The 25,281-nt window shown below is 50.3% G+C and overlaps 1 protein-coding gene across 1 annotated transcript in view; it reads left to right on the plus strand.

Moving 5' to 3' along the window:
* The window catches only part of Cngb1 (cyclic nucleotide gated channel subunit beta 1), a 63,219-nt gene that overhangs the window by 32,272 nt on the left and 5,666 nt on the right, over positions 1 to 25,281 (plus strand). The window contains exons 17-32 of the mRNA XM_041650407.1: positions 23 to 26; positions 3,389 to 3,554; positions 5,689 to 5,796; positions 6,257 to 6,414; positions 7,870 to 8,025; positions 9,345 to 9,553; positions 11,628 to 11,678; positions 12,107 to 12,193; positions 13,177 to 13,241; positions 14,037 to 14,159; positions 17,887 to 18,028; positions 18,683 to 18,842; positions 19,652 to 19,749; positions 19,841 to 19,924; positions 22,814 to 22,932; positions 23,348 to 23,494. Of these exons, the coding sequence (XP_041506341.1) occupies positions 23 to 26; positions 3,389 to 3,554; positions 5,689 to 5,796; positions 6,257 to 6,414; positions 7,870 to 8,025; positions 9,345 to 9,553; positions 11,628 to 11,678; positions 12,107 to 12,193; positions 13,177 to 13,241; positions 14,037 to 14,159; positions 17,887 to 18,028; positions 18,683 to 18,842; positions 19,652 to 19,749; positions 19,841 to 19,924; positions 22,814 to 22,932; positions 23,348 to 23,494 (1,877 nt within the window). The remainder of the gene's footprint in view (positions 1 to 22; positions 27 to 3,388; positions 3,555 to 5,688; positions 5,797 to 6,256; positions 6,415 to 7,869; positions 8,026 to 9,344; positions 9,554 to 11,627; positions 11,679 to 12,106; positions 12,194 to 13,176; positions 13,242 to 14,036; positions 14,160 to 17,886; positions 18,029 to 18,682; positions 18,843 to 19,651; positions 19,750 to 19,840; positions 19,925 to 22,813; positions 22,933 to 23,347; positions 23,495 to 25,281) is intronic.

The raw sequence follows: 25,281 nt of genomic DNA on the forward strand, positions 1-25,281 counted from the left end.
CAACTGGCGTGGCTTGCCCTAGACAGGTGTCAACAGTTTGCTTCTGTGTTGCAGTGATACAATGTTGAACAAAAGCAACTAGGGTTTATTTCAGTTTATACTTCTAGGTCCATGCCTGAAAGAAACCGGCACAGGCTCTCGAGGCAGGAACCTGGAGCAGGAAAGGCACACCACTTTCTCCCTTTTAAATTAGCAATCAAGAATATACTTTTTAGACATGCCCACAGGCTAATCTGGCGGAGGAAACTCCCGACTGGACTGGAAACTCTCAGCTAAGTCTGGGCTCTGTCCAGTTGATTGGTAAAGCCAAATAGGAAGCTAGGCCTAGCCCAGGCCTCAGGAACACTGAAGCAAGAAACCAAGACTCTAACCTCAAAACAAAAACAATACCCCCCCCCCCATACACCAAAACCCCCACAACAACTCAGAAACAGAAACAAAGCATCAGTAGGAATAACCACAAATACATGAAAGAAAATGGAGCTGTGATCTTCTCATGAGATGTAGAGCCTGCTGAAGGCTTGGAGCCCAGAGGGGCTTCCTCTGTGTCAAGGCCACGAGAGCATTGACCTTGGTGGGAGAGTGAGGACAAAGGTGTCACGGTCTCCTTCTCTGCCTCCCCTTTTCTGGTCTGGGCGTCTGGAACCATCTAAGTCATCCCTAGATCTGGGGACTCCGACTGGGAAATACTCCCAGGGGTGCAGCGAGGGCATCTAGGGGTGCCCAGGGACCAGGATTGAACAGCAGAGCGTAGCAAGGGTGTTGACCCTGGTCTGGGTGTGGTGGTGCCTGCCGCAATCAATCCCAGCACTTGGGAGTTCAGGCTAGCCTGGGCTACACAGCAAGACCTTCCCTCAAAACAAAGCTGGCAGTTGGTTAGTCATGCTAAGGGCTTCTGAGCTGGGTCTGGTCTGCACTGAAGCAGGGTTCTGAGCTTTCCTGTCCCACAGTTCCCTGAGGGACAAGATGGAAACTGAGTAACAACACAGAACAGATGGGGAAGCTTACAGGCCCTGCCTGACTGCTGAGAACCTATGACCCCTGACTCTCTGGGGTGAGGCCATTGGTTGAGCCCAGACCCCATAGTCAGCTCAAACCCCAGCAAGACCCCATTTCAGTGGGCGGTGGAGGAAGGGAATAGATGTAAATATGTAAATACTTAAATTTAAAAAACAATAATGGAAGCCCAGCAATAGTGGTACATGCTTTTCATCCCAGCACTCGAAGGCAGAGGCAGATAGATCTCTGTGAGTTCAAGGCCAGCTTGGTCTACAAAGCGAGTTCTAGGACACACCTGTAAACCAGCACTGGAGAAACTGAGGCAAGAAGGTTGGAAATTCAAGGTCAACATGGGCTACACAATGAAACCCAGGAAGGAAGGAAGGAAGGAAGGAAGGGAGGGAGGGAGGGAAAGGAAAAGAGGGATGGAGGGAGGGGAAGGGAAGGAAGGCACGCTGGCCAGCAAGATGCTTCAGTAGGTCAGGTGCATGTTGCCAAGCCTGGTGATCAATCCCCAGAATGGAAGGGGAGAATTAATTCCTACAAGTTGTCCTGTGACTTGCACACACACACACACACACACACACACACACACACACACAATGGCAAGTGCTTACACACCACATGTAATAAATAAATGTAATTTTTTTCAAGACAGGATTTTTCTGTATAGCCCTGGCTGTCCTGGAACTCTATAATCCAGGCTGGTCTTGAACTCAGAGATCCACCTGCCTCTGCCTCCCAAATGCTGGGATTAAAGGTGTGTGCTGCCAAGCCTGGCTTAATAAATGTAATTTTTAAAAACTTCCCAAGAGAAAGGGAAATGGAGGGAATGCATTGTAAGTGCTTAACAGTAAACATTCTCTCACTATTCTGGAAGTCTTTCTCTTTCTAATATTCTTAGTGTAGGTCAATCTAATATAAACCTGTCTCACCTGAACTGCCCTCTACCAGCTGATTGCTTCCTCCCCCTGTTGGGGGTGTGGCAGTGGGGAGTCTTGCCTAGGGCAGGCAGGGGTAGAGGGCATTCCCTACCTGGCTCCCTGAGTCATACTTGCTGAGAATGGAGCAGACCGTATGTACATGCTGGGCCTGGAGCTGAGGCCATGGGGGCAGCGTTGGGACCCTGAGGTCTAAGTTTTGCTGTCATTCCTCTTGTGTTCCCATGGTGACTAGTGGGCAGTGGATGAGACCTCTCCTCTCCTCCTGAGCCTGGAGGACCTCTTGCCAATCTAGCACAGTGGTTGTCAACCTTTCTAATGGAACCCTTTAGCACAGTGCCCCAACCATAAATTTACTCTATTGCTACTTCATAACTGTAATTTTGTTATTGCTAGGGATCCTTTTTTGTTTGTTTGGTTGGGTTTTTGTTTTGTTTTGTTTTTTGTTTTTCAAGACAGGGTTTCTCTGTAGCATTGGGGGCCTATCCTGGAACTAGCTCTTGTAGACCAGGCTGGTCTCGAACTCACAGGGGTTCACCAGCCTCTGCCTCCCGAGTGCTGGGATTAAAGGTGTGTGCCACCATGGCCTGGTTTAAGAATCTTAATGCAAATATCTAATACATAACCCCTGTTAGGGGTCGAGGCCCACAGGTTGAGAACTGCTGAATTCTAGCACGTGACATAGTCTGCCTCAGTGTTGAGAACTTTGCCAATCTTGCTTGTCCTCCTCCGGGGGAAACATATGACTTAGCAAAACAAACACCCACTACACACTGGACTTTCCATGGTGGCCGTGAGCAGAAGCATCCCAGGGACAGTGATTTCGGAGTACCTTTCCTGCCTTGCTGGGGAGCAGGCTTGTGTCCTGCTGCCTGTAAGGCTCCCTACTGGGTATAGTCAGGCCTCCAGTGTCCTCTAGGTCCCCAAGGTGCCACATGAAGACTCCCCAGGAAGTACCTGATCCTGAGAAAGAAGGCCCTGGCTTTTCAGAGGTTTAAGTAGACAACAGGTGACTCCGGGGGCCTCTGGTATAGACACTAATACCCTCTAAAGCTGATTCCCAGATAAACACGTGACTAAGACAGCAATACCTCTGAATTGGAGACCCTTCAAGAATCTAAGGCCTTGGTTCCTGCCCTCTCTACACACATGGAAGACGTAGTTTCTCCTACCTTGAGATAGGAACAGATGGGCTTGTCTGTGTGACACTTAGTCCCAGCCTCCCCAGGTCGCTGTTGCTTGCCACACTGGGAAGTTAAGAGAGAGATTGAGGCTGGATTTCCAGCTCCTGCGTTTGGGGCTGGGGTGGTAGTAATTAGCAAGGGTCTCAGGCTGCATGGAGCTTGGCTGGGAACTTCAGCGGGGAGGCAAAGCCACCAGAGACCCTCCAAATATAGCCCCAAGGATCTGACTTCTCTCTCTGACTATCCCTTCCTTCCTCTTCCCAGTACCAGGCACAAAGGAGCACCCAGAGCTCCAGGTAGAGGACACGGATGCTGATGCTGACAGTCTCCCCCTCATCCCAGAGGAGAAGGTCCCTTCACCGGAGAGACCACCTTCTCCTACCAAATCTGATACCCTCAGGGTCCCGGGCTCCGCTGCAGCAGTCCACAGGTTAGCCGTGATGATTTGCTTGGGCTTTGGTCCTCGTGGTGCCGCTAGCCTATCCGATAGATGATGGGAAACAGCAGGGCTGAGATCTCCTCTGCCGGTGGTCCGGAGAAGTTCTCAAGAGTCCTAGTCCATATACCCTCAGCTGCGGAACAGGGAGATGCTGCCGAAGAAGGCAAACATTTTCATATACACTAAATGTGACAGCTAACTCCTACCCCCTTTTATTTTGTTTTATTCTACATTCAGAGTATTGCTTCCTAAAGAACACATATGATTATAATCGGCAGAGTGCTAGGCCTTGTTTATTTTTCCTCTTAATTTTTTCTTTTCCAAGCTCAGGACCTCGCACACTAGTCAAGAGCTCACACTCCCAGCATCTCTGAACAATTTAAAAACACATCTATTTATTTAGTGTGTGCATGTGCCATGGCGTGCATGCGGGGGTCAGAAGACAACTTTGTGGCATGGATTTTCTCTTTCTACCTTTGCGAGATACTGGGGGTTGACCTTCAGTCTCCAGTTTTGCGCGGCAAGCACCTTGTCCCACCGAACCGCCTCATCCACCAGCACCCAGGGCCTTCTTTTTGAACTGAACCACTTGACTGTGTTATCACAGTGTCATGGCTAAAGCACACAGCCAGACCATCCTATGGTCCCCTAGCTGATCCTGGTGTCACTGAGTTTAGCACATGGACCCCCATCCTCACAGCTGGGCAAACTTTGTAGCTGCATTCTATCCCATGAGCCCAGGCGTGCTTGAATTCACAAGCTTCCTGCCTCACACCTCTCCTAACCTCTTTTATTTTTGTTTGCCAAAGGACCTTTTTATGTGGGCCCATCTACATGTATTGTCGTGTTATTCTCATGGGGAACACTCACGTTTAGGTCCTAAGCCCTCGTCTTGTTCCCTGCTGTTCTGACCCCTCCCTCGACAAGCTAATACATTGCCTTCATGTGCTAACACGCCTATCTATGTTAGTGCACTAGCATGCCTCTCTATGTCCCCAGACTCTGGGTTCCATGTGTTCACACTGGGTGTTTTGTGTTTATATGCTAATATGAGTCTTTGGGAAATGGCCATTTTTCTCTTCTATGTTTATTACCTCATGTTTGCTTTTAAGCCATGTACTGATGGCATGTGCCTCTAATCTCAGCACTCAGGAGGCTGAGGCAGGAGGATCACAAGTTTGAGAACAGCCCAGGACACATGAAAGGACCCTGTTAAAAAATGGGAAAGAAACCGAGAGAAACACACACACACACACACACACACACACACAGCAGACAGGCACACACAGAGATACATAGACACACAGAAATAATTCCTAACTGTTGACCTGACCTGCATCCTCCAGGTACCACCTATGTGTTTCTGTATTAACTCACTTTACTCCACCCTAAGCAGCTCTTTCTCTGAGGTTGGGAATTTTTTTTTTTTTGGTAATGTTAATAAATTTCCATCTTTCTCAGGTTTTTTAGTTCCTCCATAAAGCAATTCATCCCCACTCTTGAGGGTGGAAAAGTCAAGAGAATTAACCCTAAGGTGCCAGTGTCAAATAGTTTCAAGGGCCTCGCTGCCCACAGCAGATTTAATCAGACAAGATACTAGTGGCTCCAAATGTAGTCCTCTGTGGTCTTCCTGAATGACAGGGCCTCCCCCACAGAACTTAGCTTCATTCTTTAGTTAGGAGCCTAGCAATAAGAAGGAGGGGGACTTGTTCAAGGTCACATTGTGTTCTGGAGAATGAACTCCTCGGCTTTGCCTCACAGCTGAAGGGTGGTATAATATGAGGGTGGGGTTGGGGAAGCTTCAGATCAGAAACAGGAGGCAGAAGGACAGACGGACACTTAGGCAGAGACTTAGCTAAGGGATAGATAGCACCTGTTTATGTCACTGGGTAGATTCAGTGCTGCTTAGGGAAGAAGAGAAGGAGGCACTTTAGCATTTAAGTACTGTGTCAAGGTCGGACTCTTAAGTCCATGCTGTTCACTTTGGGCCAGGCCACTGAGAGGTGTGCAGACCGAGGTCCCAAGATCAGGCCCTCTCTCCTCCCAAGAACCAGCTCGAAGCCTGTCATTTACTTCCATTAGCCGGCCTTCTCTGAAGGGTGTATACCTGTCTGGGTCCCTACAGGAAGAAGCTACCTTCTCAGGACGATGAAGCTGAAGAGCTCAAGGCACTGTCACCCGCTGAGTCCCCAGTGGTTGCCTGGTCAGACCCCACCACCCCACAGGAGGCTGAGTAAGTGGGGGTCAATATGGAGAGCCACGCATTAGCTGTGTAGACTACTCTGTTGGAATAAACAGGTCCCGATGATCCAGCGGCTAGAAAGACAGAATTCTTCATATGTTATAGCCACAGATCTATCTGTGCCTTTCAGGTCAGTGGAAGGGTTTGTTGCATGCAATCATTTAGGGACCCAAGTGTCAGTGATTCTGCTATCTTTGTGCAATTTATAAGAAGTTCTGGTCAAGACTAGAGAGAGAGAAAACTTCAGCCACACATGGTGGCACAGGCCTATAATCTCAGCTACTGCAGAAGCTAAGGGAGTGAAATGTGTCTGGTATTGTCAGAAAAAAAATGGCTGGAGCGGCCTCCCTTGGGCTCTGCTAGAAGTGGAGGCATAGACATTACTCAGCATAGGCCTGGGGTCCTGGGCACCCTTCCTGCTTGGTGTTCATCCTCGGCCATGCTCCCACAGTGGTCAGGACCGTGCGGCCTCCACAGCCAGCCAGAACAGTGCCATCATCAACGACCGGCTCCAGGAGCTGGTGAAGCTGTTCAAGGAGCGCACGGAGAAGGTGAAGGAGAAGCTCATTGACCCCGACGTCACCTCCGATGAGGAGAGCCCCAAGCCCTGTGAGTGGGGGTGGAGGTGGCCGTGGGCCAAGGAGGGTGGGGTGCCCGAAGAACCCCGACACCTACTCATGGGGAGAGTGGCAAAAGCAAATGGTTGGGGTATGAGAAAAGCCCAGAACCCCAAACTCTGGATTTGGGGCTTAGATGTGTACTCAGGAGAGGAAGAAAGTCAAAAGTGAACTTGGTCTTCCCACAGCCAGTGGCTTATAGACTCTTCTGTCTCCTTCTCCCATAGGGGAGGGGGCTAGGATATCTATCTCAGGCTCAGGCTGGCTCTCAGCCATAGCACAACTGCTCTGGGAACAGTCTCTCTCTCTCTCTCTCTCTCTCTCTCTCTCTCTCTCTCTCTCTCTCTCTTCTCTCGGCCTGGCTGTCCTGGAACTCATCCTGTAGACCAGCTGGCCTGGAACTCACCCAGTAGTCCCAGGTTGACTGAGAACACATGGCAACCCTCCTACATGCTGGAGTTACAGGTGTGAGCCAGCGTGCTAGTCTAACGTCTCCTTCCTTTAAGGAGTTGTCCAACAAGGTGATAAATGTCTGGAATCCCTAGCACTTGGGAGTCTGAGGCTGGAGGATCACAAGTTTGGGGCTAGCCTGAACTATATAGTGAGATACTGTCAGACACAGAAACAAAGACAGAAAGAAAATTTACAAGAATGAACTCAAACATGTTTTTCTTTTTCTTTTTTAAATAGAATCTCACTGTGTAGCCCTGGCTGGCCTCTAACTCACTTTATAGACCAAGCTGGTCTTGAACTCACTGAGATTCACCTGCATCTGCCTCCCAAGCACTGGGATTAAAGGTGTGTGCCCCTATACTACAAGCTTTTTGTCAGGGATATTTTCTAGGTTTTTCTGACAAGGGTTGTACACTGGGACTCAAATGCCCAAGCCAGATTATCAGAGACCGACTTCACACTCTTAACACTAGAAACACAGCCATGTTGGACCCCTAAGGGCCAAGGTGCAGCATCACAGACCCACGAGAGGCTCAATCTCAGGCAGATAATGGAGCTGAGTCCTACTCTGAGAAGTCTGAATACACAGGTCCCCAAGTTGGTTGAATCCTTCAGCATTCTGAGTAAGGAAGATGGAAGCATTGGCACAAAACGCCCTGCCCATCAAAGGAAGCAAGGAGTCCACTGACATACAGACATAGACAGACCGACACACATGTGTGTGCACGCACGCACGCACGCACGCATGCACGCACTGAGACGTAGTGTGCTCTTGAGGAGTACCTCCTGGCCGGGGTGTAGGAAGAGCTGCCAGGGACTGTGGAAGAGGGAGCCATGGAGTTCGCTCCCAAGGAACGTATTGGCTTCTGCACTCAGAGTTTATGAGCGAGTTGTGTGTTCGGACGTGTTCCAGCTCTGTGGGTGGGACCCTTTCCCTCATATCCTTCACAAAGCCTCAGGGCGGGGTCAGATGGTCACTAGTGTCATCCCACAGCCCCAGCCAAGAAGGCCCCAGAGCCGACCCCGGCGCAGAAGCCCGCGGAGGCGGAGGCAGCAGAGGAGGAACACTACTGTGACATGCTCTGTTGCAAGTTCAAACACAGGCCCTGGAAGATGTACCGGTTCCCCCAGAGCATCGACCCGCTGACCAGTGAGTCCCCTCGGAGGGGGTCACATTTCCTCACACTTTCCAAAATGATTCCACATATCCCTGGAAGATGTACCAGTTCCCCCAGAGCATCGACCCGCTGACCAGTGAGTCCCCTCGGAGGGGGTCACAATTCCTCACACTTTCCAAAATGATTCCACATATCCTTGCCCGATTCTTTGACACAAGTCCCCGGGCTAGGAACATAGATCGCACCCATTTTACAGATGAAGAAGCTGAGGCACAAAGGAATGAACTACCTGAGAAGTAGCCAATTAGATTCCTCACCTTGACCTTGCCAAGACTTCTTTCTAAGCTGGCCACGTGGGCTCAGAGCAGGGGCAAGGTGGAGTTCATCCTACTCTGGAGTAGATTCCCATGATCCTCTGTAGTCCAGACCATAGTCCCCCAGCCCAGCATCCACCCTTTGTACACCGCACTTTACAGTTTACGCTGGAGCCCCTTGCCTTCTCAGCTGGTGATTTTTTGTGACTTTGAAAAGACCAAGGCAGGTGCCAGGGAGGAATATCTTAGTTAAACAGGGAGCCACCCAGGGGTAGGACTCCCAACCCTTGGTGTCTACTGGGTTTCTAAGATACCAAGTCATCTCTAGTCTGCCCAGGTATCTACCCACATCTGTGTCCATCTGTCTGTCCATTCTCCGTGTGTCATTTACTGCTCTGGAATTCCTAAGACAGAAAATTTATTGTCAAAAACTGTCCATGGGGGGGCTGGAGAGATGGCTCAGTGGTTGAGAGCACTGTTTGCTCATCCCAGAGGTCCTGAGTTCAATTCCCAGCAACCACATGGCGGCTCACAATCATCTGTATTAAGATCTGGCACCCTCTCCTGACTGATAGGCATTCATGCAGACAGAACATTGTATACATAATAAATCTTAAAAAAAAAAAATTGTCCATGGGCTGGTGAGGTAGCTCCGTGGGTAAATATGCCAGCAGGACTTACAACGTAAATTCCATCCCCAGAACACACATGGTGAAAGGAAAGAACCAACTCCCGAGAGTTGACCTCTGACCTCCAAAGTGCTCTGTGGTACCCTTATGCCCCTCCTCCATAAATAAATGGACATAATAAAAAATTCTGCTGTCTGTTATCCAATAACGCCACCATGCCCCCTCATCAGAAGACTGTGACCTTTCAGGGCCCATCAGTGACCTCCATGCCCACCTATCCCCTCATCCACTCATCTACCCGTCTGCCCATCTGTCTGTCTATCTTCCACGGAGTGAAAGCCACATACAGGAGCCCGGGGGAAGCGTCCTGTCTTGCTGGCCTTCAAGCCCATCCCTGTCGCCCCTCAGATCTCATGTACATCTTGTGGCTGTTCTTCGTGGTGCTGGCCTGGAACTGGAACTGCTGGCTGATCCCCGTGAGGTGGGCCTTCCCGTACCAGCGGCCGGACAACATCCACTTCTGGCTGGTGATGGATTACCTGTGTGATCTCATCTACCTCCTGGACATCACCGTGTTCCAGATGCGCCTGCAGTTCGTCAAAGGCGGGGACATCATTGTGAGTCACAGGCCGGGGGAGGGGGTGGCCGGGGTCTTCGGGGGACTGACCTTTGATGCTGTGGCAGGTGATAGAAAGAATGACAAGGAAACCCTGCAGCAGCTGCTCACGGCTATGTGTGTTGGTTCTGGACCACTTGCATGTGTTCACATTACACATTAGATGCCATCCAGGGATGAACTGCGTTCTGGACCACCTGATAGAGTTAAAGAAATGGTCCAGAGAATAGCATCTGGGGCTGGTGCAGCTGCTTCATATTCTAGCTGAAGTCCTATCTGAGCTTCAGCATCATCATCCATGAACGGGATGGTAACAGCTTCCCTATGATGCAAGTATTGCTACGAAACTAGACGTCACATGCAGAGTGCGGGGCTCAGGAGCTGAGTGCCTCCTGCTGAGGGCACAGTGATGAGCTGCTATAGGGAACAGCCTGAGCTGGCCCCTTACTGAGAGGAAACCAAAGACCTGACTGTGACCCTGCTGGTGTGACCCATGCCTAGGACTCAGGAGGTTGAGGCCGGTAGAGCTGAGTTCGAAGCTACACTAGGTTGTGCAGTCAAAACTTGTCTTTTTGTTGTTTTTGTTTGTTTGTCTGTTTGTTTGAGACAGGGTATCTCTGTGTAGCTCTGGTTATCCTGGAACTCACTCTGTAGACCAGGCTGGCCTTGAGCTCAGAGATCCATCTGCCTCTGCCTCCCAAGTGCTGGAATTAAAGGCTTGTGCCACCACTGCCTGGCAAAACCCTGTCTTAAAAACATAGCGGCTTGGGATGGTGGGAAGGGATAGGAGAAAGGAAAGGAAAGAGAGGCAGGCATCCCTGTGAGCAAGTCATTTCCTAAAACTCCACACCGAGGGCTGGGTGTGTAGCTCAGCGGTACTTGCCAAGCTCCCGAGGCCCCGGGGTCCATCTTCACCATTGCAAAGTTAAAAAAAAAAAAAAGTCCACAGTATAGCAAAGCTGGGGCTTTCTTTTCAAAAAGATTCCAAGTGGCCTCTTCTGAATTAGAGTTTCCTTTGATAAAGGATAGTGACTGATTGTAAACATCAATGGAAGAAGTCAGGCCACTAACATATAGAAGGGGGCTGACAAGGAGGCAAAAACATATTAGGAAAAGGTTTTGGCCACTTTCATTATATTGATAAGAATTATGAGGGAGCCAGGCACACACCTATAATCTCGGCACCCAGGAGACAGAGGCAGGGAGGATCTTTGTAAGTCTGAGGCCAGCTTGGTCTACAGAGGGAGACTTTGTCTCAAAACAAAATGAATCAAGGTCTCTGGAGAGATGGCTCAGCAGTCATGGACACTTACTGGTCTTCCAGAGGACCCAAGTTTAGTTCCAGCACACACATCGGGTAGCTAGAGGGAATCCAATGCACACACCTGCACACACACACACACACATGAAGAAAAATAGATCATTTAGCAAAAAGAATAATTTGATAAAGAAAAGAAGAAAATCAATAGTGTTATGAAGCTATTTATTAAGCAGTATGGGGTTTTTGAGTTCCATGTAAGGGGGTAGCTTAACAGTTGGTAAAATAAAATGTAAGAGTTAAGGTCTTGGACATTGTATCATATGTGTTGGGTGTCATAGTAAGGGATGCTAGGTCAATAGCTGCTTCACAGGCCACAAACGCTATTGTTAACAACGGGCAGCATGAATTAAAGTGTAACATGAATCCAAAATCTAGGAGCCCGTGATACTCCGAGACAGCATATGCCAGAAATGAAAGTATTGGTAATAATCGGGGAGTCGTTGTCCAAACTCCTCCCTAGCCCCCATCAGAGAGTTGCCAGCTCTTCACAGATCAAGTGGCTAGTCTTCCTGGAAGGAGCTGAGAGTCCCTGCTAGCCTAGTTGTCCTGGGAGGAGCTGAGAGTCCCCACCTTCCTCCATCCATGAGATCGGAGGCTGGCTGGTGACTTCAGTACAGCTTGTTCCTATGGTAGCCACCCACCTGCGATCACAAATCCTTCTGGGCAGCATGGCTGCATGTGCCTAGGTGGCATCCAGGCTCTCTCTGGTCAGAACTTAATCTAACACCATTTCCCCATCACTGTCTTCTTCCAGACAGACAAAAAGGAGATGCGTAATAACTATCTGAAGTCTCGCCGGTTTAAGGTGTGTACCTGGAGGGTTGGGGAATGATAGTCGCTGGGTCTCTGAGGACCTGGGTATTTGGGGGTCTGTGCCATGTAGTTCCTGGCACATAAAGGGAGGCTAGTCCCATCTCCCATGGGATTGCCCACTGGGCCATAAGCCTCCTGAGACAGCCCAGGCTGGGTGGCCCTCACAAAACACCTTTCTACGTCTGTGTTTCCACTTCCAATTCAGCAGCACAGGGTCCCTTACCTTGGTCAGTAACAGAGCTGCACTGGAGATGGACGCCATACACACAGGCATGGGCTCGTGGGAGGCCTTGTGCCCTTTCATCTGAGGCTGTCCTGAGCATTCTGACCCTTCTCTGGTAGATAGAGGCATGTCCCTCAGCCCCCCTCCCCCCCGAGGTTCTGTGCCTTATTCCCTGCGGTGCCCCATTGGGATTTCAGATGGACGTGCTCTGCCTCCTGCCCTTGGACTTCCTCTACTTGAAACTCGGAGTGAACCCCCTCCTTCGCCTGCCCCGCTGCTTGAAGGTAAGACTGGCCGGTCCCCGAGGCCTTTGGTTCCTCTGTGCTTGGCATGGGCACTGCCACTTGGGGAAAGGAAGGTGTCCCCAAGAGGAGACGTTGGGGCGGTGAATGCCCTCCGAGCATGCCTTAGTAAGAATAAGAAGCTTGTTATAATTGCTGGTGACTCTGGGAAACTCTTGTTCATCTCTGACCCAAAGACTTTACTAATTCTAGTTCTTCAATTCCATGACTTGAATATTGTTCTTAGCATATTTATTTTTATTTTATTTTATTTTGGTTTTTCGAGACAGGATTTCTCTGTATAGCTTTGAAGCCTATCCTGGAACTCGCTCTGTAGACCAAGCTGTCTGTCCTCAAACTCACAGAGATCCACCTACCTCTACCTCCCAGTGCTGGGATTAAAGGTGTGCGCCACCACCGCCTGGCTGTTCTTACCATCTTAAGGGGCACACAGAAGCTAAGGAACTTGCCCAATGTCACACAGCTAGGCAGGAGTGGAGTCTGAATTTGAATGTAGGCAATCTAGCTCCAGCTCCATCCCTACAGAGCTTCTCAAAGAAGGGTCTTCTGCTTTATAATGGACTCCATTGGGGGGGGGGGAATTGGCCCTTGGAAGGGCTGGGTGACTTGCTCAGGGTAACAGGAGGAAGGGCGTGCCAAGGAGGGACTTGAATGCAAGGCACCCATTTTTTTTTATCAGCACTCGGTGTCATTCTGTAGTTTTTTTCTGACACTCACTGGCTGGACCCAGGATCCTAGGAGGATCGGCCATGTGAATGTGGTCAGGACAGATGGCCATTCAGGGCACTCAGGATCCCCTAAACGGACTTTTCTAGCCACCCAATTAAATTTACTATTCCCCTTACATGATACTGGTGTTCTTTCCCAAAGACAGTAAGCAGGGAGAATTACTAACAGGGGGACCATGACAACACCGGTTACCCAGCAGGCACAGGGCTACTCTGACACCTCCCTCTCCCTTCTAGTACATGGCCTTCTTCGAGTTTAATAACCGCTTGGAAGCCATCCTCAGCAAAGCCTACGTTTACAGGTGAGAGTTCTCCATGCGTGCATGCGCACATATGCATGCCAGTGCGTGTGCCTTCCTACACACACACACACACACACACACACACACACACCCAAGCCCCCACCCAGGCCTCATGACCTCTTCTTGGCCCAACTTCTTCTCTGGAAGAATATTCGTTCTGTTTGTTTGATAAGATCCAGGAATGTCTTATTTACCACCACCACCCCCATCCACTATGTCAAGGCCACTCACAGGTTGGCTCAAGTCACAAGTCAGCATTTCTGTGTCAGTCCAAGGACCTGAATCCTCACCCTAGCTCTAACAGAAGGGACCATTGTAAGAACACAGTGGGCACAACATAGATGATCAAGGTAGAGCCCAGAATCAGGTAGTCCATACCCGGGAGCAAGGTCTGTTGTTCCTATTTCAAGGAGTACGTGGCTCATTGCCATTTCTCTGTACACACTGGTCTCCTCTCTGCTGCTCCTCAGGTCATATTTCCCCTTTGACCCCTCAGCTTTCCCAGCCCTGCATTCCAACAAGGCTCCAATCAAATGCCCCCCTGGGTTTAATTCCAACCCCATCCTCAAAGAAAAACCCGAATTGACTCAGTGGTGTGTTGACTCAGTTAGCTCCACTTTAGAATTAAAGGGACGCAGCAGAGGAGAGAGAGGGTGTCTGCCCGAGTGACTGGCAGGGTTCTGAGGCTCCAGCAGGGAAACCTAGGAGGTGGGCTGTGGGGAAACTGAGCTCTAGTTCATGTCCCCGGGGCAAGCTGTCACCTCCCTGGCTGTGTCACACTCTCTCCCTCTGCAGGGTCATCAGGACCACTGCCTACCTGCTGTACAGCTTACACCTCAACTCGTGTCTTTACTACTGGGCATCGGCCTTCCAGGGCATCGGTTCAACTCACTGGGTTTATGACGGCGTGGGGAACAGGTGAGCCAGGCTTCCCCCAGGGCATCCCGTGGGCCTCTACAGTCACAAGCATTGCGTTGGCAAGACAACCTTGTGCCCAAGGAGCCACTCATGGCCAAGGTTGTAGGGCCAAGTTCTCCTTTCCCATCATCTCCCTAAGCAAAGGTCTCCTGGGAACTGTGCCAGGAGAAGGTCTGGGCATGAGGTATGCTAGAGAGATCTCAGCGTCCCCAAGTCCAGTAGGGTTGACAAATACAACACACAGGCTTTAGTGTGAGAAAATACTCGGGGGGGGGGGAGGACACAAGGACTCACGGATAAAGCTATTCCTCATAATGTCATTCGTTATATTAAAAAGACAGAAACACCCGTTAGGACCCACGAAAGAGGACTGCTGGCAGAAGCAGCCTGGCTCCCGAGGATCTATGTGATAGTGTGTTATTTTACCTCCCCGTGGGTGACCTGCTTTTTCCAGACTTTAGCGTTTCTAAATGTGAGGTATATGGATAATCCATGCATATGTTTAACATGATATTTATTTTTGTACAAAATGTTGAATTTGGGTTGAGGATGCAGCTCAGTGGGAGAGTTCTCAGGCACGGGGCCCTAGACTCAAACTCCAGTATCTCAAAGAAAAAAAAAAAAGTGAATGAACTCACTGGTGTGCTATGCAATTGCTGCATCTTCGAACTGAAGAACTGTGACAAGATCGTGTAGTCCTGGGTTTCCTCTCAGAGTCAGCATCAGCAAAGTGTTGCCTGTGGCACTATGCATACATATGTGTCCAGTACAATGGTCTGCAAACAGCAAACCTTAGCTGGTTCCCTACTGCCTCAAGCAAGGCTCTGAAAACTCATACAATATTACGATGTGATGTGACTGATACATACAACTTGAAATGTTTTCGTAGCCACATTATAAACATAAAAGGAGGTGAAATTAATTTTAGTAATGTGTTTGGTTAACCCCAATGACAAGATTATCACTTCTGCGTGTAATTGCTGGGTTAAGCGTGAGTGACAGCTTGTTGACTGGACCGTGGCATGCTAGGCTGCTTCCTCTGCACCTTCCGAACCCTGCGCGCATCCCACATCCACAGCAGGGCATTGTCTGTGCATCTCTGGCCCCTGGCTTCATGGCTTCCTTATGATGTATAGATGTTTTAAGTTCTGGGATAGAGCCCAAGGCCTTCTGTGTGGAAAATAACGTAGATGTTTCTAAGACAGTCTCTCTAAGTTGCCCAGGTTGGCCTTGAGTTCAATCTGTAGCCAAGTAGCAGGGCTACCAACGAGACCCTGTCTTAAAAAACAGAAACAAAAAATGAAAAAGAAAAACAGACTGTTGACAAAACCACCGAAATGGGTCTCAGGATGTTCCATGTTGCCTGGCTTCCTGCTACCCCAGAGTCTTGTGAAGACCAACAGAACACAAAACAAAACCAGCGAGTGTGAGCGGCTGGCTGAGGCCCGAATGCCAGGGCTGTGCCTGCCTCTGCTATAAAAGCCAGCACGCCAGCAAAGGGGTCAGAAATTCTAACAGCCCCAGCCTGGAAACGGAAGTGAAATTCCCTGACTATGTCTGCTGTTCTAGCCTTCTGGCCTTCCTTCAGCTCTCAAAGGAGTCTGTGGGCCGAATCTAAGAAGCCCCTTCTCAGTGGCAGCCCTAGAAGGGACAAGCAGGAAGGAGAGGTCAGGGAATCGCTGGAACCTTCTTCCCAAGGACCGGGGATCTAGGTCTGCTTGCTTTCCTGGGGAAGTCCTCCAGGGACCCTGGATACAGGAACAAAGTGCAGCGACAGAAAATTCTTCAAGACTTTCAATTGCACAAGCAATAACTGTTGGGAATATTTCCTAACCGTGCCTCTCCACCGATGCAAAATAATTCCAATCAGTACAAATTAAAAGATATCCAGGTTTAATTAGATACCTGAGCTCTCAGGTGGCGGGAAACAGAAAGCTGCCCATGCGTGACCACTGGGGAGGAAGAGGGAAAACCACGTGTTTGTTTTCTGGGGAGCAGTTTAAATAGCCTGTGGGAGTGGTCCTGACCTTTCTTGGGGAGAGATCAAGGTTTGAAGGGCTACCTTGACGCTGCTCCCCGGAGAAGGGTCAAGGTTCAATGAGTACAGTGGGGAAGGGCCTTCAAAGATGGAGGCTGGAGGCTGGGATTACAATAACTATAAAATTAGTCACTTCCTGGGGGACTTCTGGAGGCTGGAGCAAGGAACCTTGACAAACCAGTGCCTGCCAAATGGCAGTCCACTGTGTTCTGTCTCAGCATGTACCATGTCTGTGGGAGATTGCTCCAACTAGAAACATTTAGGGGACTTTGAGGTCACCACTCTTACATCTTCTGTGGTTCACTACCTAGGTGCATGAACCCTCAATTTCCTCCACAGTTGGGCGTCTAGATGGCTGATAGGGAAGCAATGGTGGTGGGGGTGGGGACAGGATACGGGACTGCTCATGCGCCCTCTGGTGACGAGTACTGGTATGACATATATTGTCGGGGCAGACTGGCTTGTTGTTCTCAGATGTCCAGGCAACTGGTGACAAGCAGCCCTGCCAAAGACCTCCCAGGAAGCCTGAGGCAGAATGGGTGTGCGTGCACACACGCGTACGCACGAACACACACACACAGCCTGCCACAGCTCCAGCCGCCTGGGCTCCCTCTCAGCAGGAGTGCACGTTGGATGCTTGTCCCCACTAAGGAGGAAATGTCTGGAAGACGTGGGTCCATCTGCTCTGTTCCCCATGACAGGTGCTGGCAGGCACAGGCCCTGTGTGGGGCTTGATGGCTGACTTAGGGCCTGGTCACTGCTCTAGCAGTTCACTTCATCCTCACAGTTGCCTGGGAAGAATGATCCCCTCCTGTGCCCATTTTGTGGACGATGAGGCCAGCTGGAGGGAGTGAAAACTGGTTCACCCTAGAAGGTGGCTCTAGGGCAGTGGTTCTCAACCTGTGGGTTGCGATTCCTTTGGGGGTTGAATGACCCTTTCACAGGGGTCATGTATCAGATATCCTGCATATTATATTATGATTCATAAGTAGCAAAATTACAATGACAATATATCGAGGTAAATAATTTTATGGTTGGGGGTCGCTATAACATGAGGAGCTGTATTAAATGGTCACAACGTTAGGAAGGTTGAGAACCACTGCTCTAGGCCTGGACTTTGTGTGTGTGTGTGTGTGTGTGTGTGTGTGTGTGTGTGTATGCGTGTGTGTTAGTGGGCTCTGAACCCAGCTAGACACATTTTTCCCTCAAATGTTTCCCATTTGCAGCTGGTTGGGTCTGCAGGAGCTAGCCCTTCAGATGTGAGGGCCCCAGTATCTCCTGGTTTTGTTTTCCTTCTTACTTTCTGTGAGCCAACACCACAGGGGAGAGCAAAGAAAAAGACGGGAAACTGATGAAACTCCAGTCACCAGGGCCAGTCTGTCACCCTGCCAGCTCTTCCTTGCTGTCTCCTGGAACCTACTTGTTCCTGCTGGCTTCCCCTTTGCTGGCTTCAGGAAGCAGTCAGCCTAGAGCTGTGTCCAGGTGTCTGCTGGAACCTCAGTTCCAAATCCACGTTTCAGGGTGACATGTTCTTGCATGGCCAGGCCAGAGCCTCAGCCACACGTGATAGCATTTGAAGGCGCTGCTGGAGGTGGGGCCATTTTCTTGTACCTGTGGCTGTATAGGATGGCAAGGGCAGCTGGGCAGTTCCTGCACTGCCCAAGGTCCCTTTTTCTCATCTCTTACTAGTTACATCCGATGCTACTACTGGGCTGTGAAAACTCTCATCACGATTGGAGGACTGCCCGACCCCCAGACGCTCTTCGAAATTGTCTTCCAGCTGCTGAATTATTTCACAGGTGTCTTCGCTTTCTCTGTGATGATTGGACAGGTAACTGGGGTCGCACATCCACCCACCTGTGGCCTCCCTCCTCCAAGCTGGAAACCTCCCTGTGTGTTGTGGTTTGGGGATTGAGCACCGGGAAGATTTGGGCTGAGCCAGAAGCCCACAGCATTTGAGACAGGAGGATGTCTGTGTCCCAGGATTGCCCGAGCTGTCTTACTGTTTGAATGTTGGTCCCTTTGGGGAGTACCGTGAGCCAGGTGGCTACGTGACTTTCTCAAAGGTGGAGGACCTGAGCTGTGCCCCGTGAGAAAACCCTCTGGAGTCTCTGATGTGATGGGTGACTTGTGTTCTAGTCAGGGCAGGGGCAACAAATCGAGTCCTCAAAGCAAACTTGGAAAGGTACTGCTCTGAGAAATAATATTTGAGGCTCAGTGTTCCTCCCTGGGGAGAGTGTCTGTATAATCCCATCAGCCTATCCCAGTGGGACATCCCAACCCAGTATTGTGCTGGGGACCTGAGAAGACCAGAGAAGTCTGTAGCCTTGCCCCCCACTTCCAGGGTCTCTGCTTTATGTGTGGCCATCCCTGACGCAGTCACAAGCATAGGTACCCGATCTACCGTTACATATCCCGACCTGTGTCCTATGTAGCTTGGACCCAGCACTTCCTTAACCTCCCCTCACTGTTGTCTTTGCTATAGATGAGAGACGTGGTGGGAGCCGCCACAGCAGGCCAGACCTACTACCGCAGCTGCATGGACAGTACGGTGAAGTACATGAACTTCTACAAGATCCCCAGGTCTGTGCAGAACCGTGTCAAGACCTGGTATGAGTATACCTGGCATTCACAAGGCATGCTAGGTAAGCCTGGCCAAGCCCCCATACCCCCTACCTCCTCCCCTCACCAACCTTCACCTGATTCCCAGATTGGCCAACTCTTCCACTATCCTCTGTGTCCTGAGAGGTCTCTCTTGGTTGCACCCCCAGCACTGATATTGGAGGGACCTCTTGAGGCCAGTGAAGACCGGGAAGACTTACAGGGCTTGTCCTCTGGACGGCCACTCTCCTCTCGCTTCATCTGCCTTGAGATGCAGCTCCATCAAGGGTAGAGCCAGGCATGGCAGCACGGGCCTCTGATCGCGACACTTAGGAGGGCATCTTAAGTTTGAGTCAAGGGTGGACCGCATAGCTAGACCTTGTCTCTGAAGGAATAAAGTGATAGGTGGGCCGATGAGATGGCTCAGCCAGTGGAGGGGCTTGCTGCCAAGTACGATGACTCAGCTCAGTCCCTAGGACCTCCACAAGTTGTCCTCTGACATCTACTGCTGTGCTATGTGTACATGCGCGCGCGCACACACACACACACACGATGTAAAAAAAAAATTAAAGTGGGGTTGACAAGCGCTACAGAATAGGGAATACTGATACAAAATCTGAGTAGGCGCTTCAAAGTCAGGAGGAAGTGGCATTAGTCCTTCGTTTTGAAGGATGGGTAGGAGTTTGGAAAGGAAGGGATGCTATACCTGATGGGAACGCTCAGAACCTGAAGAGGCTCCCTGTGATGGGAGAACCTGAGTTGGACTGAGCCAGTGCAGGGCCTCACGTGGTTGTGTGTGGTATGAGGGGCCAGACCTGGCCTGAACTCTGACCCGACCGGGTCTCTTTCCCAGATGAGTCAGAGCTGATGGTGCAGCTTCCAGACAAGATGAGACTGGACCTGGCCATCGATGTGAACTACGACATTGTCAGCAAAGTGGCGCTCTTCCAGGTACCCCCACAGGTGCCCTCCCGTCAGCCAGGGGATCCAGGACAAAGCCCCTCCCTCCCTCTAACGGACTCCTTCCCCTTGGTCTGGGCAGGGCTGTGACCGGCAGATGATCTTCGACATGCTCAAGCGCCTTCGCTCGGTTGTCTACCTGCCCAATGACTATGTGTGCAAGAAGGTGAGCTGCGCATGCCTGTGTGCGTGCGTGCGGAGGGGGGGGGGGTGCTGTTTACGCGCGTGGGAGGGGGAACGTCTGCAGAGCCTATGAGGGGGTCCCCTTACCCAGCGGTAGCCCTACTACAGAGGAAGTAGAGGGCAGTGGCAGGCTGAACAGACAGCACCTGCTGCAGAGGGTGCCCGGGCTCTGCCAAGCGCTTCCAATGCTCGCTTCACACAGAGGAGCCCGCCTTGCAGAAAACGGGTAGAGGGGGGCTCTGACCCACAAAACTGCCTCCAGGGTCTCCATTTTCCCATCAGGAAAGCGGGTAGTTTACAGCCCTGCGGTGTTTTATGAATTTATTTAAGTGGAATTAATTCCTAACCTTTAAACGCTGGAAGATCCCACATCAAATTCCAAACGTCTGGATGAAGCAGAACATTGGCTAGTTCTGGGTCTCCGCTTCCTGCAGCAGTGAGAGTCAGCATGAGAGTAGGGGCTGTCCCTAAAGGGGCTGGTGATGCCCTGTTTGATGCCATGGGCCCTACCACTCGGTACCACTCCACCCCAGGTTCCCTTTACCTAGGAGACACCTACGTTAGAATCTGACCCTTGACAGTGCAAAGCCCTTTCTGCTCCTTGTCGAGGGCACTAAGATGTCAGCAAGGTTACCAGGGGCAAGGGTGGGCAAGTTTCCGGTCTTTGTACAGAGATGTCAGTAAGTCTGGGTGAGTGTATGGGGTGAAGATAAGAAGACTTGGGAGCCTCTAGCCCCTGTCAGGTGGGTTAAAATTATTATTTATTATTTTTGAGACTGGGTCTTTCTTTATAACTCTAGCGGTCCTGGAACTCACTATGTAGACCAGGCTGGTCTTGAATCATAGAAATTCTCCTGAGTCTGTCTCCTGAGTGCTAGAATTAAAACTGTGTGTTGCCATTGACTGTTTTTTTTTTCCAATCTTGTAAGGATGTTATTTTTACTTATTTGTGCCGTCCCCTGGAAGAGCAGTAAGTGCGCCTAACTCCTGCGCTCTCTCTCCAGCCCGTCCTTTAAAATTACTTATCTGCTGGGGGCGTGGGTATGCAACGGCGAGCACGTGGAAGGCAGAGGACAACTTGAGGGGCTTGCTGCTCTCTTTCCACCACGTGGGCTCTGGGGATCAAACTGCTCACCAAGACTGACAGCAAACGCCTTTACCTGCTGAGCCATCCCTGAGTTCAGTTTATATCCGTAGGTTGAACAGGTCTGCCGAGCAGTGTGCGAGGCAGTGGTGAAGTTTCTGGGAGTGAATTGCAGAGCCAAGGAGAGAGAGCGAATTTCAGAGCATTGAGCATTTAAAGCCTTGGGGCAGAGAGGAGTTTGGGAATGATAGAGTGATTGCGATGTTGGAGCCGCTTCCTGGCAGTGCGGCTTTGGGCAGGCGGCCTGCCCTCTCTGAGTCCTGTTCTTATGGATGAAGTATAGATACCGTTAGTGCCTTTTTCAGATGTGGCTGGGAAGACTGGATTAAGATGTGCCTGTAGGCACAATGGCTGCCACTGTTTAGAGTTTGTGGCAGGTGAGAGGCGGCTCCGGTGTTGGGGAGCACGTGTGAGCAGCGCCCTCTGCTGTTGCTTCCTCTGTGACTCTCTGAGAAGCTGGGGCTTGAACCCCCACACTTTGATCCCTTGTAAGGCTGAAAGGAGCATTTGTGGGGTAAAGTGAACTGCAGCCGGGTTAGGGTTACCTTCACCCTTTGATAGTGACAGCTGTGATTGACAGGGGGCCCGGGTCTGGGAAGGCACTAGGGTTGGATACTGTTTCTGATTGACTCCAGAGGAAGCCATCCATTCATCCGTTCCCTTGGTCATTCATCTGTTCCCTCATTCATTCATTCATTCCTCCGATTTAGTTTGGGATTCAGGTTACCGTGTATTAGGGCCGGCAGAACAAATGAGTGATCCATTTCCTCAGGTAGCAAGATGCTCATCCTCTCTTTGGCTCTCTTCTTCACTTATATGTGCTTTCTGTGAGAATGTCAGTTTGATCGGATGAGGGCCAGCTTACTCAAGTAAGCCATCTTAATTGCATTACACCTGCAACAGCCTTATTGCCAAATAAGGGCCTAATGGGACGTGCTGGGAATTTCAGCAGACAGAGCTTGGGTCTGGGGACAGAGTAACCATAGCAACTGTGCACTCTGGGTCAGGCTGTCTGGATTCAAATCCCGCCACTGGTTCGACCTTGCATTTCAATCTTGGTAGAGCATAATCTTACAATAGCAGGTTCACTTGTGTGGAAAACGCCCACCAGCATTAACTTAGAAGATGTCCTGGGGCCTGTGGGCCTCCTGACCGCTATTATCATTCCTACCCAACTGACCAAGCTCCTGGGCCACTGGCCATAGGTTCTCACTGGGTTGTGGGTCATGGGGTCATACAAGTGGGAGCTGCAGAATAGCGTCATACCCAACATTCAAAAGAAAAGACGGGGGCCAAGGATGAAGCTACCCCCTTCTCTACACCACACCATGCGGTGTCTCATGCCTATAATCCCAAAGACAGAGGCAGGAGGATTGCTGCAAGTTCAAGACCAATCAGGTCTGTGCTTCAAGTTCCATGCCAGCCAGAGTTTTATTGTAAAACCCTTTCTCAAAATGATGAAGTAAAAATAAAATCGAAAGAAGATCTGAACCTGAAGGGTACTCATTGCTATGGAGAACTACTTGGCTTCCTTGTGAACCCCCACACCTGTGTTCATTAATATGAATATTTCCACATGTATTTGCACATACACAGCACATTGATTTTTTCTTAAATAGTGATGAATTGGTATATCTATGAAGCAATTTCAGAACATCCCCTCAGTTCGTTGGTGGTGCAGGGCTGGGGCAGCCATGCGGTGTGGGACTCCACTCTCTTCTGTTCCAGGGGGAGATTGGCCGCGAGATGTACATCATCCAGGCAGGGCAGGTGCAGGTGCTGGGCGGTCCAGATGGGAAAGCCGTGCTGGTGACACTCAAAGCCGGATCGGTGTTTGGAGAGATCAGGTCAGTGATGGTGGGGGGGTCACATGTACCCTGGGCAAAGGTTGGGGGGTGTCCCCCACCGTGGCGGACCCTGAAGGAGATGGGGCACTGCAGAGTTAAATAAATGCAAGCAAAACCCAAGCCACTGGGTGGCATACGCCTATAGTCCCATATACTGGGTATGCTGATAGAAAATCAGCCAGAAGAAGAGAAAAATTCTATTTCAAAACCTAAATGATGCCAGATGTGATGACATACTCCTTTAGTCCCAGCACTGAGGAAGCAGAGGCAGGAGGATCTCTGTGAGTTCAAGGGCAGCCTGATCTACATAGTGAGATCCTGCCTCAAAACAAAACAACATCAACAGAAACCTAAGACAATCTCTCTAAAACCACAGCCTCCGAATGGTCTCATTCCCCTCCCTTTTCTATTTCAGCTTGCTGGCTGTGGGGGGCGGGAACCGGCGCACGGCCAATGTGGTGGCCCATGGGTTCACCAACCTCTTCATTCTGGACAAGAAGGACTTGAATGAAATTTTGGTGCATTACCCTGAATCTCAGAAGTTGCTCCGGAAGAAGGCCAGGTACAGAATCCCTCTTTCTTTTTTCTTTTCGGGTTTTGAGTAATGACTGGGGGGAGTAGCTTCTCTCATACCGCTGTAATACCATTATGGACATCAGAGCATTTGTGCAGGAACCATACTGTTTGCTCCTCTGATCCATGTTGAGGTTGTCTGCTGGCTTTCTCCGTCCTGCATCCAGTCACAAGCCCTGTTCTGCATTAGTGTGCTGAGTCCCCTGCCTCCTCTGACCTGGGACAGTTCCTTTTGGTGTCTCTAACGGCTTTGATCTCTTAGCAGCCAACAGGCCGGCTAGGTGTTAGAATGCTCCTTGGATTAGATGTCTCTGGTGTTTTCTGGTAATGGCTTTTGGCTCTGCATCTGATGCAGAAACGACTAGGGGTGACAGTGCCCCTCAAAGCAGCATATGGGGGTACATGGTCTGGATTCTTACCAGGTGATAAATTCACCTCAAGCATATGGACAAGGTTTCTGGACCACAAAGTTACATGACAAGCATTAGTGGGGACCTCTTTGGAACGGCATAGATGTCCCTCTTCCCCCAGTTTGCACCTGTTGCTTGGTAGACACCCATCTGCTCATGGCTCCTTGGTCCTCAGTAGTCTCTCTGAGCCATCACTGTTCAGCCTCCTCCTGCCTCCTACTCCTTGGTTCCCACTCGGCTGTAGGGAGATGTAGGCTGTAGAGCCTCCTCTTTTCTCCTGGGGTTTATCTACCACACGAGCAGACATTGCTTGGTTTCATGAGCACCTATAACAGTTTTTCTGAGGCTTCGGTTGCTCCGCTGTGGCCAGTGAGAACTCTTCAAGCTGACTTTTGTCACCCTTTGAAGTCCCATCCTAATTCAACATTTCCTTGTGTCTATGGGGGACAAACAGGCACAGCCAGACAGCCTAGGCAACCTGGGGCTCCCACTTCAACTGCCCTCCACCCCCAGAAATGGCAATTTCTCCAAGGAGCTAAATTTCTTCTAGTGGAAAATGTTTGGAGGAGTTTTGAGGAGTACAGGGGTTGGGGATGGAGCCCTGGGCTTTATCCATGCTAGACATGTGTGCTTTACCATTGAAATATCCAACTGCAGCCCCCCACCGCTTTCTAGAAACCAAGATCTAGGCCTGATATGGGGTCTCATGCCTATAATCCAAGAGTCAGAGGCAGGAGGATTGCTGCAAGTTCAAGACCAATCAGGTCTGTACTTCAAGTTCCACGCCAGTCAGAGCTTTGTTGTAAAATGCTTTCTCAAAATGATGAAGTAAAGGGGCTAAATGTGTTAGGTTTGTTTGGGGGATATTTTCGCCTTCCTTCCTTCCTTCCTTCCTTCCTTCCTTCCTTCCTTCCTTCCGGACCCAGGGTCTTGTGCATATTGGGCAGGTACTTTACCACTGAGCTTAACCTCCAGCCTTTAAGTTTATTGTATTTGACTTGGTATTGGGGCAGGGTCTTGCTCGATTGGCCAAGCTGTCCTTCCTGTTGTTTTGTAGTTCAGGTGAGCACTGCCTTCTCCATCTGCTCAGCCTTCTGGGTAACAGGGCTCACAGGCCTGTGCCGCCTGGTCTGGCTAACCTCATTGGTTCCCACTTTTTCCGCCATGTGTTTACTTTTTCAAAGACAGGCAGGCCTATGGCTGTTTCCTTATTTCTTGTTATATGAATGATAGCGTGTTGGACGGTCATCTGAGCTCACAGAGCCCCTCCCTTTCCCCAGAGTGAGCCTGTGGGGCAGTGCCAAGGTTTCACGGCTGTGAATAGCAATGCAGGTGTATGTGAATGTGTGCTTGTGTTTTGTACTGG

The sequence above is a fragment of the Microtus oregoni genome, unplaced genomic scaffold, assembly GCF_018167655.1.
Source record: "Microtus oregoni isolate MIOR12 unplaced genomic scaffold, Mior012 000004F_ref0000308, whole genome shotgun sequence".
In the NCBI taxonomy this organism is placed as follows: domain Eukaryota; kingdom Metazoa; phylum Chordata; class Mammalia; order Rodentia; family Cricetidae; genus Microtus; species Microtus oregoni.